The 15,083-nt window shown below is 41.5% G+C and overlaps 1 protein-coding gene across 1 annotated transcript in view; it reads left to right on the forward strand.

Annotated features, from left to right (window-relative positions):
• The first annotated feature begins 7,456 nt into the window (after positions 1 to 7,456).
• Positions 7,457 to 15,083, forward strand: part of LOC117729500 (collagen alpha-1(XXIV) chain) — a 75,518-nt gene continuing 67,891 nt past the window's right edge. Inside the window, exon 1 of the mRNA XM_034530630.1 lies at positions 7,457 to 7,567. Within this exon, the coding sequence (XP_034386521.1) occupies positions 7,515 to 7,567 (53 nt within the window). The 5' untranslated portion in view covers positions 7,457 to 7,514. The remainder of the gene's footprint in view (positions 7,568 to 15,083) is intronic.

Genomic DNA, 15,083 nt, shown 5'->3' on the forward strand with positions numbered 1-15,083 from the left:
AAGCCTCTATAATCAATATTCTTATAACAATTGATGACATGTGCATGTGAAAGGTGGTGTTGTTCTGACAAACCAAAACATAAGTATCATTGTAGTTCGCCTCAGCTACACAAGACAACTCAACTTAGCAAGAAAAAAAGTGAAGGATTTAAGAGCTGGAGTTAGTGGAGACATAAAACCGAGCTAAATAAACATTTAATATTGTCAGATATATAATGCTGCTCCGAATCTGCTAAATGTGCAAATCCACTTAAAAAGTAATCATTTTGTTAGTGTTTTGTTTACACTCTCTGCTGTGGCCAAAAAGTTAGTTTTCACAGTTTTTAGGATAAGTTTGTAAAATGTGTCTTCTTTTAAGAGTTTGAGACACGCGGCAGATAAAAGTGATCAAAAGTACATTATTTGAAAGAATGAACCATTTAAAAATGCTTCTTGTTCATGTCTTCTTCTCCTCCTGTGGGTTGTTACTGTGGAAACCAAGGAGCACAGTGCGTCCTCTTCTCCTGCAGTAGTAAATGCATGTTACGCCCCTCTGAAACTGGCAACAGTTTTCTGTGCAGTTGTTTCTAATCTTCAGCAGACAGAACTCTGTTTTTTTGTGTTGGCTCTCTAAAGAAATACATAGTAAATCTGTTTTCCATTGTTTGCGTTTGAAGTTTTGAGTGAATACACTTGGCCCTCTCAATGCGTCTGCACAGCAGCAGTTTCATGCACAGGTAAGGAGAAGAGTGGAATAAGTCTTGGGAGAGGAAGAAGAGCTTGCTTTTCACTTAGATGGCCTCACATTAATCATCCAAACATTCACATGTGTAAAAGCAATAGTCTCGGAAAAAAACAATCTGGATGTTTCCAAATGTCCTCTTCCTCTGGTTTCTCTGAGCACTCCACTCTAAAGACATGTGCTAGATAGTATTTTAAACATTCAGAATGTTTGTTTGAATCCATTTGGAGTAGCAGATGTGGAGTGTGCATTCAGAGAAAACTGTATTAAAAAGAGCTTCCTTTCTCATGATAATCTGAATTTGTTGGCACTTACGCTGACTTTATGGCTAAGAAGGCTGAGTCGAAAATCAAAGAGACTTTGTAAAGCCAAGGAAGAAGAGTTCAAGGGGTCAGGGATGCCTCTGTTTCCCAAGCTCTGCAGAAGCATCACATGGGAAAAAACCTGGTGGTCCATTTTCACAGAGCCACCATGCTCAAGTCTGATGTTGTGACAGGTGTCTCCAATAGGGCTCCCTGGCACCTTTAAAAACATCCTAATCTCTCCCTTTGGACTGATATGACTGATATGACAATTTGCGAACTCCATTCATTTCATGATCGTTGTTTTTCAGTGAAAAGGGGAGGAGAAATTATACCTTCTCCAGAACAACCCTCTGCTAAAAGCCGTAATTAAATGAAGAATGATGGCCGACTGAGAGTGATGGGCGGGGGTTGCCCTCACATTTTATGTGCATTTGTGGTAAGAGCAGACATGGGACATGTTTATATCCTGGAGAGGCATCAGTGGGCTGGTGTAAAGTCTTTTCTGGGTTGGACACTGAAGCCCCGTGTCTCGGCTGCCATTACCACCAAGGTCTCTGTTGAGCAGCACATCACTACTGTCTGCACTCCTAGCACCTGTGTGAGCTCTTCTGAAACTACAAACTGCTCTGAAAGCATCTCAGCACGGCCACGTTTAGTTTAGCGGTTGGAAATTGCACTTCAAATACTTCCAGATATTATAAAATGTGCATTTTCCACAAATTGGTCACGGCAACCGTTTGGCCGAGGAAGCATTCCCAGAGTCATAACTCCATTTCAGTGAATGCTTGTCTCATGCTGATAACAAGCCTGAGCTTAAAGGAATAGTTTCTTCCTTGCCGAGAATTAGATGGTTCATGGTTGTGTCCAAAGGTAATAAAATCCACGACCAGCCGCTTGTTTACGTTAAGATAAGTTGGCCATATGCTGTTAATAGCTCCATAGAGACAGGAGATCACAACAAATCTTATAATCTAACTGCATCGATTGCATTCATCCAACACTCTAATACTGCTTATTACTCGTGGTTTATGTAATTCCTCTTTGCTTTAATGGTGAAATCATCGGGAGAGATGAAAGGATATCTGCAGCATGCTTAAGGATTTGTGAGATTTCAAAACACAACAATGATTTTCTTTGTGATCTTCTGAATCTCTCGCAAGGTTGTTCATCACTTTATCCCTGCGTGAAGATTATCGTCATCAACGCTGGCTTCACTTTACATGGAAAATATATGGGATCAGGTCTAAATTACCCACAGCCTAATGGTATCACTGGAGATAAGAAGGAACATGCCTTTCAAGCCATTCTCTCAACCCTCTCAAAAAATGAAAAGGCATTTTGTATGAGGAACATTGTAGTAAGCAAGCATAAAGCCACTCTCTGTTCCACAGCCAACTCCTTAGAGAATTCAAGCCAGACAGAGGATCAGCTCCAGAGATGAAAGTGAGGTCAAGGTGGCTTTTTTCTCCTCTTCCCAAGGCTTCTCCTCTTCTCTCTTCATCCCAAACTGAGAGCAGACAGAATTCAAATTATATAGTAAGGCGCTCTATTACATAGTTAATATTCTCTATTGCGCTCTATTACATAGTTAATATTTGTTCCACCAGCTTTCTAAAACGGTCTTGTCATCCCTTGTAGCTAGAACTGCAACAGGCTGTTTAGTAAAAGCAAGTATGTTAAAGGGGGATAACAATGCAATGAAGAGGGTTACTGTGAGCAAACCAGTGCTATCAAGTTGAAGAAAAGAAATATTCCCATTCCATCAGTGGTCGTAATAAAAAACCTTCTGGACCAGAGATCTTTTTAAAATCAGATCAGACGGATAGTAAACCCATCGTCATACTTTAGGATGACGTTCTTATTGAACAACCGGTGATTTAAGAGATAAAGCAGGAGTGGGACATACATCCACAGTATAAAGAGAAAAATGTCTTACATCTTACTCAGCTCATTTATTTTTCTTTTCCTGTTCTCCTTTTCTTTTCTTTTCCAGGCTTTTGTTTCTTTCTTGGCTAAAGTCGGATTCAAGTACAGGCACTGCGTTCCCAAGTACTGTTAATTGATGGTGGTGTTGAGGAAACCATAAATTATTTATCATTCATGTTAAATGTGAGTCATTTATTATAGTGGAAGATGTGATTTTGGGCGCATTTCAATGACGAAGATTTCTAAGGGTTGACAGACGGACTTGTTTCTGAAGGTTGACTTCTGCTCGACATGTGCAAGACTAATGTCGACACAAACCCCTCTGTTTATGCAGGCTAACAATCGGACGTGAAAGAAGGAGCACAATATAAAACACGTTTATGCGTAATGAATGATAAAAGACCTCCGCTTTCTTTGAATTGAAACGGTATCTGGGAAATTGTTCAAAAACGAACCATCAACTAAACTGACAATGTTTCATGGGTCATGGCTGTAAAAATCTGTCCGGAGTGCACACGAGGTTTCATGACGAAAATGAAAAGGCAAACATCAGGCAACACCACCTCCCTGTGCAGTGTGTGTGTGTGTGTGTGTGTGTGTGTGTTCCCCGTCCGTGCCCTCTCTCCACCCCATATGACCCGCAAAGGGACTTTCACTTTCTCTGCACACTCCCAAACATACTCACAGCCCAAACTCCCCCCTTGGCCCTGGACTCCCCTGGCCCCTCTCTCCCCGCTTTCCCCTGGTCCCTGAAGCTCGACAAACCACCTCACTGCATGCACATACGCACGCTCCTATATGGAGCATTGCTACAGCTGCTCTGTATTCCACCATCTGTTAAGCACTCTCCCAGCTGTTGCACACCCTCTCCACGCTCGACAAAATAGCAGTCCTACGAGCGGGTGGCACGCACGCAGGACAGACATTACACCGCTAATTAGAGACGGGGGCAGGTTTGGAGTCAGTCTGCAGGTAGAGTCAGCCGTCAACCTGGTTGCACACACACATGCCAACCTATTGCCCTCCCTCAGACTGATTCATGGCAGACGCTTACTGATGAGCTGTTGATGAGGCTCACTTCACCAATCGTGTCTGCAGCGTCATGTCAAGAAGATGGCACTTACTCAAAAGCACATTTTTATTATGTCTCCTGGCTGGTTACGAGACAACATTTTGTTTTACGCTCCACCGACCGTAGAGCCGTCCCTCTTCCTCATCGACTTTCCTGTTTCTTTTTCTCTTTAACCACTTCGGTTGACTTTGGCTTCACTCAGGTCCTGTGAGGCTTAAAGTTTCCACACACCCCACATTTACAAGCTGTTACTGTACTATGAAACGTTAACCTGAAAGACAATATGCTCTCCAACCAGCACATGGTGTTGGAATTCAGGACTTCCAGTGGGAAGCTCTGGAGCTGAATACACAAGGGTGCAGGTAGTAATACATGGAGCCCCCGTGACTGGGATCAGTGACATCCCCGAGTCCAAATTAGGTAAAGAGGCACAACATACTGCCAGAAAGCAACACCGATCGTTATTTTATGTTTTGTGCTGAATAAATTGAGCAAGAAAAGGTCATTTGAATCATGTTAAAGAAAGGATGTTGTCCATTGCTTCTCAACTATTTAGCAATTTTGGTTCAGTAAGCAGTCAAGCTATATCGGACCCATGCTCTCTGTGCATTATTTAATATCTGATCATTATGGAAGGACTTTGTTTCTGATCAGAATCCTGCCTGGCCTTCCCATACTTCTAAAACTCTGTAGTAATTGTCCGAAAACAATCCATTGGCTACCATGCTGATTCTGGCTTCATTACAACACATTTATTGGATAAATTATGATAAATTGTGAAACTGCAGGAGAGGAATACCACATGTTTCAGGGGGTCAGCGTGCACTCATCTGTGTTGACCCATTCCTCTAGAAAGAAAAAGAAAGGTGATCTGATGCTGATTATCGGACAGCAGTCATTCCGTGGTCCGTTGAACGTTATGGTCCTCAGTGCACAATGGACTGATTAGTACACATCTGGACATGTGGAAAAAAAGAGAAAATTCATCTTGAAAAGTTTGCTGTAAATCTGCGTGCATACTTGGCTGAAGTAATTTTATAGTATAATGCAGTGAAAAGCTTTAAAGAACCTTTTTTTTCTCGCAGCATTAGAGACCCTATAGCAATTATTTCATCAAGGTTTTATCAATATGACACATGTCTGGATTCAAACTTTCTCAAGTGTTTACCAGAACATGCTTTACTTCTCTGAGAGATGTTATTCAAGCCCCCGATGGCAATGTCGGAGCGTTACTACAAACGGATCATGTAATTCGTATTTTCATGATCTGGATTCACAGTCTTGTCAGGGAACCATGATCTCAGCATTTTTGGTTTCCTGAAAGTGGAAGAAAACATCTGGTAGAAGCATTGCTATCCCAAGATGCTGGCTGATGGCAAAGCAAGAGAGAGGAAGAGCATCCACAGCAAAGTGCTTCCTGCTCGGAGACAACTGTCTTTGATGAAGAGGGGGAAGAGAGTTTGACTCAGGGCTGCAGACACACAAAGACCTCCATAGCGTGTTTGCAGGCACGACGAGATGAATGCTCTTCATTAACCTTGCCGTTTATAATGGCTGGCAGGCTCGCTTTGAATTTCCATGTCACTTTAACCTCTCTTATATTACTTACTCCTTGTTGGGGCATTGTGACTGTTCACTGTAACTGTCCTTTTGCTGTTTTCAGGTTAGGAAACGCTCTGTGCTCCATGAGGGATTAGAGGCAGGAACCTCTCTGTCTCCTTGTGGCGTCCCCCCAGTTCCCTAAACTGCAAACCATATGGACTCCCTCTCCGTAGGCTGAGCTGAAAGAGGCTGCGGACGTCTGGAGGAGGATGCTGGGGTGCGTTGGGGGAGGGGGAGGGGGCCCAGGGATCCACAATGCTCTGTTTGTCCTAGGTTAATGGGTTATCCTTGATCAGGAAAGGTAGAAGTGTATTAGAGGCTGTTTGTTTGGAAAAATCGATGGGAGGGATGAAGAAAAGGAACGGTGTCCTACTCAAGGAGGAAACACAGCGATGCTGAGCTCATACGTGGTTACAGAGAAACAAAGAAGGGTTATTTCTAACTAGATTAAGTGCCAGAAAAACATGTTTTCATGATAATCACTGCTAGAGTTTATACAACTTATACATTTGTGTTAAAATGCAGGACTAAAAACAATGCAGCAGATGGAACTGATGCCAAATCAAAGCCCCTCAAACTGTGAAGCCACCTTCATATTTAATTTTCTCTGACCTGCTCAGGATTATGTCCCATGGTGATCTGTACAATTTGAGTACTTTGAACCAAAATTATTTTGAATGTAGGCTAAATAAAATAAAATAAAAATAAAATAATAAAAGTCTCTAGCCTGCACTGTGCAAATGTTGCATATTTTTTACACCAAACACATCATTCCTATATGATCAATTTGCAAAATGTTTGACCATTTCAACCCGCAGGTTCATAAGTAATCATTAACCAACACGCAATGCCCAAAATACTTCATCACTTACTGTTTTAGCTTATCCTTATACTGTCAACTGCTTATTAAAATGAACTGTTGCTGTGTCTAATCCTAGTACTCCACCCTCAACTTCCCTGTTAAAAAATAAAAAGAACAAGTTTTGCATCAATATTAAGAGCCCTGATATGAGTTGCCCAATGATGGATAACATATAGTTTTGCCATTATGCCAGCACAACAGTGCCTTGAGCTGCAGCAGCTTGCAGATTTGCTTGTTAGCATTGTTCTGACTTTGTCTGGTAGGATTTAAGTCTTGGTGTGTACTCTATGTGTTTACAGACACTAGTGCGGACACATGTGTCAGTAAGTGCTTGTGTGTGTGTGTGTGCGTGTCTTTGCAAGCAGATTTGTGCAATCAGAACCTTCCCTGTACCCTGCAGAGTATACAGTGAGTTAATATATCGTCTGATTTGGGCTCATACCGTAGTCAAATTAGACAAAGCCATTGATGAACACAAGCCAACAGTTCTATTCGTGATGTCACGAGCCCATAACTGGTGTAATTCAACACCACCGGCTGGTAGGAGTTGTGTTGGGGTGAATACGGATCCCCTTGCATCAGTGCAAGTCAAGGCACATAGCAGCAACCACCGCCCGGGGGTAAAGACGCTCAGAGCTGGATCCGCTGTTGCGCTGGAGCCCACTCAGTGAGAAGCAGTCGAACTCTGACTCTCCGTATCGCACTCAGCAGTTGAGTTAAATCTCCTGCAGTCCGACTCGCCTCTCTCCAAGCCAACCTCTCCATGCAACGGTCGCGCGTCTCCACTTTGGATTGAAGTAGCCTGATCACTGCGCGCCGCAGAGCGCAAAGGATCTGAGAAGAGTGGGAGAGATCTCTCCTCCGGACTGCCATACGATGAGGACATTCTGAGGTGGCAGAACTCATCCGTCCAACTCACGCTTCCTTTGGCTGTTACCAGAGGGGGGGTTAGCCCATGAGCAGGTATCCTCTTGAGTGTGATTCTGTTTTCACCCAGATCCCTGCTGCCTGGACAAATGCATACAAATGCATTTAGGAGCTCAACGGACAAGGAGTGGACACGTTTCCGCGGCAGCAACGTAAGTGGGCATTTATGGTTGAATAGTATGCAGATGTTAGGCCACCTATGTGCATTGGAAACGGTTCCGAGGACATATTTCATTGTTTTGTTCCGCTGGCAGGGGGGACGCCAATTGACGAAACAAAGTCCGTGCACATATAAGGTGTTTGCCATCAGTCGACAGTATTTTCATTCAATACTATCCGGTCAATCCTGATAAATGCATGGAGTTTACTATTGAAATAATTATAGCCAGTTCATGTTGTTTATTATTTTAGGATGTTTTCAACTAGATCCTTTTGTTTCTGTTGACTTTTCGTTATTCAGTTCTGCATAATAGTCATACAAGCCACACCACAGCTGCACATGTGCACTTTGAAAGTGTTGGATATTTACTGTGAACTTCTTTTTTTTCATGCTAAGTTTATCTTGATCAATGTAGCTGACATCTTAATAAGTGCACGTCTTGGCTTTGAACTAGCCTCATGAACATGCAGCCTGGGATCTCCTCCATTATTATCTGAATACCATGTGGTCCACTGCTGAACGCCCTTTCACTGACATAGCGATGATAAGTCGATAAATAAACACTGGAAGGGGATTGAAAGCAATAATGCTTACTCAGCACTTCAGTGATATTTCCTTGTTGTGCTCTATGATGAGAAACATGAGAAGAGAAACTGTCAAGGACTCAAACAAATTAATCAAAACTCGGTCATAGTGTACATCTATTTAGTGCCTTTAAACCTTAACATTCCTCATGGAAGTGTTTATTATTGACATCCTGCAAGCAGGTTTTGTTGTCCTGTTACATTCAGCTGGGACTGTGGAGCTACAGAAATGTGCACGCCTCCATAGGCTACTTAAGAGGAAATGCATTTCCTTCTGTCAGAAGTGAGTCCAAGTTGTCTGTCCTCTATTAGGAGTTCCTTCCAGATACGATCTAAAGAGAGCTGAGCTCACAAAGCATTCTGTTGTTCTCTGCTGATAGTGTTTGCTCAATGGAAAGCAAAGTCGACCTGAAATCTTGAGAGATGCTTTTTTCTTTCTCCTCGAGAGTGAAAATGAGAGCCTCGCTGGGCTAACTGAGAACAATCATGGCCTTCCTTGAATTCACTGGGAGAGTTGGTGTGTATGCATCAGTGGTTAACTGGCTCCTGAACTCCAGACAATCACCCACTGTTGCAAGCATATCTGCTCCATTGCTGTTGGTGGTTGGACTGTAAAGCTACAGAGACTCACAGCTACTCGCATACTGTACACTTTACTGAGAGCATGCTGTCTCCGCAACGCTGGTCTGCACTTCCCATAATAAGTTGATGAAGTGGAGATGAGCTATAGTTTGGAGGAGGGGATCTAGACTAATGGCTGATAAAAAATTGTAAATGTAATGATATTCAGTATATGTTGTTCTAATGAGGTGGACTGGTTTTAGCCTGGTGCTCAGACACAGTGGTTAGTTTACAATAACATTGAGTTTGCTTGATTCCTCTACTGTGTTGTGCACCTGTGTTTTAATGATACGTGTGTTCAGTATGTTGCTAAGGTGTTGATACAGGGTTTCTCTTTTATTGTCAACATCAATGGGAATGAAGGTATACTTTATTCATATGAGGATTCAAATATCAATATTCACAATTTTCCTTTTTGAATGGACCACCAACAAGTCTACTGTGCAGAACGACTCTCCAACTCGTGTTGTCGTTAAGTACAGATGTTAACGTCACACTCATTGTAATTATGGCCTCACATCTTGTGTTTTGTTTTCCATGTATTTTACGCCAAAGAGTCTCTAATCTTTAGCCAATAAGAGTCATACGCTCAGCTGAATACTATATGGGTGGTATAACATAATGCTGAAGATAAAGAGCAGTCCACCCACATGAAGAACACAGTCTTAATGATTTGTATTTAGCCGTGCAGCGAGTTTACTTCTATTTTTTTAAACATTTACACTAAGACATATGCACCACCCCATTACAATGGAGGTGAGTAAAAGCTATTTGTGACATGTGAAAAATGTATTGATCTTCTCAAACATAAAAAAGGGTCTTAGAAGAAACAATGTATTTTTTTACTCAAGATAATCTTCAGGCCCCAATGCAAACATTTCTATTCCTAATTTCTGCCAATTGAGGAAGTGTTAATAGGAAAAGCACTACTGAGGTGGGACAATATGTTGTTATTTTCTTTTTGTCACTCCTGTAAGCCTACAAGCAAAAATAATGCAAGGTGGAATCTCAGCCTGTCCCTTTTCTCTGGCTGCCATATAGTTACCTTCTCCGCACCATTGCCTGGATGGATTTTGGTCTGTCTGTGTGAGTAAGAGTATTTAACCCTTCTAACATCTGCAGGTCCCCCCGCAACAGCAAAAGGGCAAACTATTAAAGGCCAGTGGAGGTTTACTCACAGCCCTTTGTCTGCTCGCTGTCTTGTGGACTAAGTCAATCTTTACTCTGGTCTGCAGTGACCTCTTGACTGCAGACACCCATCTGAGTGAGCACAAACACGCACCACGCTCGGGTCTTTGCCAGTTAAACCACCGGCCTTAGAACATAAGATTCATATTTTTATTCATGAGTTGCTTGGAGTAGTTTGTATGTATCAGATCTTCAACGTATTTAAATTCTTAGCCAGAAAGAGAACATCAAATGGCTAACTTAAACATGGAAACTTGTTGACCTGCTAATCTTCGCTCACGTCTGTTTACACACAAGAAGAAGACAAGCTCTCTAAGTGCTTCCATAATGAAGTAATTATGACCAGGATACAGGTGCTAAAGCGGAAACATGGCCAGTAGGAACTTATATTGGCTGTGGAAAAGTTACTTGCTCATGTCCAAGAATCTTTAGGTGCAGACTGAGAAGCGAAGCATGCAGTAACAAAACACCTGATAAGCACGACACTCGGATGTTTCCATCAAGAGAAATATCCGCTTGGTCTTTGTGTGTGTGTGTGTGTGTGTGAGTAAAACTCATTACAGCTACTGAGAGCACTGTGTTATTTGCTTCACTCTGTTTTAAATCCTACTCCATTTAAAACTTGGGCTCAACTGAGACATATTTAGCCATGCACATCATATAACAGCAGAAGTTAGGCAAATGCTCCAAGGTCAAGCTCTACAAACCTACATTTTTCTGAATAATGACTACATTATGTGGAGTACTTCTAAAGAGCACTCCATCTGCATCGTGTGATTTTCTGAAGGCGGAAACAATCTTTTCAAAGTCAACAGAAGGGATGAAATGTGACAGGTCATTCAAGGTGACTCCCATCTTGTATGTTGAGATGGTCCAATATGTCAGAGAACCTTTCAACCAGAGGCAAAGTAAAGAGGAGCTGCTGTTGAACATGATTTTTACCCCAAGCAATTATTTTTCCTTTGTGTAAAATCTTTTAGAGTTGTTTTAGTAGATTACCAGCTTTGCATACTTTGGTGTACTAATATATTTAGTAAGAGGCCTGCCAAATTAGACATGTAAACATTGTATTGTGCACGTCACTGCCCACAAAGTCACCCGCTGACAGATATCCGTGATGAAAGTAAGAAAATAGTTCCCTTCTCCTTCTGAGGACTGTAAACAGAACGTAAGTGATAGCTCTGTTCGCCGAACCAGATGAAGCACTGCACCTCTTCATTTGCCTCTGAGCCTTTTTCCTCAGTTGAATGCACCATTGTGAGGGATCCAAGCAAATTTTGGGAGGAGAAAGGCACGATCTGTTAGTGCTGGAGTGATTCATTGCAGAGAGGACGTTTAGGTTGTGATTATTTATAGTCTTGACATGACACCCACTCCCCACGTAGTGGCATTTCCCTCAGTCAACAGAGCAGTGTTTGGGGAGCTTTGCCTTTCTTTCAGCAGTCTTTTCCATTAACTGCAGGGTCTGGAAAGTATGTCATAGTGTGCTGTCACTTAGACTGGGATTTACCACAGGATTTAATAAAGAAACTGTCGCTTCCTTCCTGACTGCATATAACCGAATACAAAAAACTTAACAAAAGAGCACACAAAGTTCACCAACTGATGCTGAGATGGAAGGATGGTAAATGCTACGGAGAAGGTAATGGCGTTGCTGTAGATGTGCCGAAGCAATGGCCTGAGTCTGTCAGGTTGCAGAGTCTCAGGGATGCCTTAAATAGCCCTTTACAGGGAGACGCTGTGACAGACAGGCAGAACAAGCTGTCTGAATCGACATCAGATGGCCCCACTTGGCACTCCAAAAGGGAATGTTACGTGTTATATTTAGTTTTTTTCTTTTTTTCTTTTTTGGTCTACTTTTAAACCCAGCCAACTGTAATGCAGCACCAGCATCTCATTGGCTTCATACATGTCAGTTTTTATCTTCTTTCAACAGATGAATGATTGTAATCATATATTCCTCTCCTCGTTTTCCTCTGTTGCGTTTTCCTGCTTCAGGGATATATGTCTGTGCTCCCGGCAGTGGAATGTCACACCACTTTCTCGATGGGGAACAGGTGACAGACACCGCTCATAGTGTTTCTGCTTACACTCAATCTTTCTCTTTCCTGTTTTCTCTTCATCTCTCTCTTTCTCTCTTTCTCTCATTCTTTTCTCAGCCTGCATATGTTTCTCTTTGTCTTGCTCAAGTCTGCAGGGCCACATTGCTCTGGAAAGACAAACATGGCTGCCTGTCTGAGGCTTTCCGACCAGCAGGGCCACACAAACACCACTGTTAGCCTCTTTGCCCGGTTAATCTAGTCCTCGAAGGCAATGAAGGAGAGATGTTTGTGAGACAGCAACTGTGATGTTCGTATCCATAACACGAGCACAACAGTCCCTGAATGCGACAGCAGCCTGTGATTGATAGCACTCTTAAATAACAGCATATTAAAATAGCAGAACTACTGTCTCCTCCTGTCTTTTGCCCGACCACCGTTGACAATCTAGTTGCCAAAAGCCCCTTTAAGTTGTGTTAGCAGCTGTTACCATGTCCAGGGCTGTCCATGTGATTGATTTGGTTTAAATTAGCAGAGTATGCTTTGAAGCACTTTGTAGTTGCTCTGCTCAGTATGTTTTTGAAGAAAAGAGATGGCATGTCAGTGACAAGGACTACTGTTTAAAGCAAAATCCCCAAATCAGATCATATTCATAAGTATATAACCAGGATGACACAAAATGTGATTGGACACAACAAAGTGCACTGACTTTTGTACAACCAATCTCATTATGCCTTGGTGGAGATAATAATAAAAATGGGCTATGAGGAGTAATTTTCCATATAATTTCACCAACCTTTTCTGAGATAGGAGTTTGTAGTGACCTGTATGTGTGTTTTGTGTCGGAAAAACCAACGTGCCTTACGTGTGTTTATGGTGTTTGGCTACACTGTGGCCTGTGGAAGGGAGAACTCTTGCATGTGAAGGAGATTAAAGATTTCACCTTAAAACTGTGAATAAAGACTGAAACCAGGTGGGGACATTTGAGCATGGTGATCCGTGTAATCCCCGGCCTCTGAATCACATATATTGCACATGCTCTCCATTTAAAACTGTTATTACTGTAATAAGTATGTGAAAATCCCATCTGAATATAGGAACAGTAATGTCAATGTGACGTGTGAATGCACTGGGTTCCTTTACATTTAATAATAATAATAATAATAATAATGCATTGAATTTATATAGCGCTTTTCATGATACTCAAAGACACTTCACATAATTATAACATCCTAAAAGCTAAAAATAAATAAATAAGAATAACTAAAATACAGGTAAAAAAAATAGGGACTTTCTCAGTCGCTCGGACCCTAATAAATAAAAATAATAAAAACATGGAGCAAACAATCTTTGGCTTTTTACTGATGGTACACAGCATAAGCCGCCCTCCCAGAGATATGGTGGGCAGTGCCATCTAGAGGTGGGGTCAGTTAGGGTCAAAGTACTGAAGTTCCAACGATGAGAGAATAAGGTCACAATATGCAGTCATACATGAGTTGAGCGTGAATTTAAAGTGTTTAACAAGATGTGCTTTTTCTTTATCTGTATTTACCATGACGACATTTTTCAAAAGCAGTCCAAGCAGTACATAAAGATGGTTTGTGAATTGAAGTCAAATCACGGTTATGCATGTATGTGTGGCTCTTCAGAATATATAAGCAGATCATATCTTAGTTTATATATATTTTAAAAACTGGTTAACAACCTCTTTGAAGGGCTTTGGATGTTGAGAATGAGAATGATGATCGATGAGGCAAAGTGTTCTTTACAAGTTAAATAATTAATAATCTTGAAAGGCAGGTGTGGCTCTTCTCTGTCTAAATTACAGCTGGGGATTTCCCCCTTTGTGGTCAGAGCTTTGCAGAGGCATGGCTGTATGAACAGCCTTGAATTGTTATCAACCAAATGTGCATTTGAGACAAAATCCATGATTGTCTGTGAACATTACAGCATGACACAGAAATGCCTCCTGCATGACTATATTTCCAGATATAAAAAGTCTGAGTGAAGTTGCCTTTTAAGGGATTCCCGCTTCTTTGTACCGACAACTGATTTCCACTCAATATTGTCTTGTGCTGAAACTTTTACTTTCATTATCAATTAATATAGTCAATTTCTTTTAATCAGAGAAAACTAACCTTAACTAAAAACTAGCCTTATCTAACATTGGCGTTCATTAATGTACCATTGTATGAACAATTACCGACCGTTATGGCTGGCTAGTGAAAGTCTTTTCGTTGTGCCATCTCATATAATGATGTTATTATAATGTATAATATGTGAATGTTGCCAACTCTTCACATGCTATGAGAGGAGGTACACAATCTGTGTTCATAGGTGGTTATGGTCAATATATTTAACAGCTGCGTGTTTTTTCATTAACTTATTCGAGATAAGTCTTATGGTGGACATTTTGATATTTGACATTTATATATTGTATTGTATATTTGTGTTTATTGCTTTATGGACTCATGAGTCTGGAATAAAATAAATATATATATTTGACAATCACAGTTGCAGCCAGGCAGTCATTTCCGTTAGTTTTAGCTGCTTTAGTTCCAGGGGCCCGCGTGTGCATGCTGGTTCGACGGCCTTGTTTACTGACTGATTGAACATGGTCATCATTCATGTTATTGATTACACCTTTGTTTTTCCTGCTATGACATGTCAAAACGACCAATCTTGGATTCCAAGATCCAAGATCCAAGAAAATGACATAACACAAAACGACCGATCCAAGATCGGTCGTTTCCAAGATCCAAGATCCAAGCACAGTAAAAGGAAAGATTGGTAATCTTGAGAAACTAGGAAGAGTAAGCTATATTTAAACAAATTATCCAACCGCTGGCTGGGATGGTATGCCACTCTTGTTCTAGTGGCATGTGGCAATTCTGAGTGGTATGCTGTTGGTTTTGGTACATTGACTTCTGGCACTTATAAACAGTAACATGCCACTTGTGTTCTCGTGTCAAGAGGAACTCAACTCACCACTCAAGAGGACCGTGCTTTCTACTCTGAACTGCTGATTTCAGGGAGACTCTCCCTGTGTTGGCAGGATAAGGCGAAACTTTTAATA

Source organism: Cyclopterus lumpus, chromosome 4 (assembly GCF_009769545.1).
Source record: "Cyclopterus lumpus isolate fCycLum1 chromosome 4, fCycLum1.pri, whole genome shotgun sequence".
Taxonomy (NCBI): Eukaryota; Metazoa; Chordata; class Actinopteri; order Perciformes; family Cyclopteridae; genus Cyclopterus; species Cyclopterus lumpus.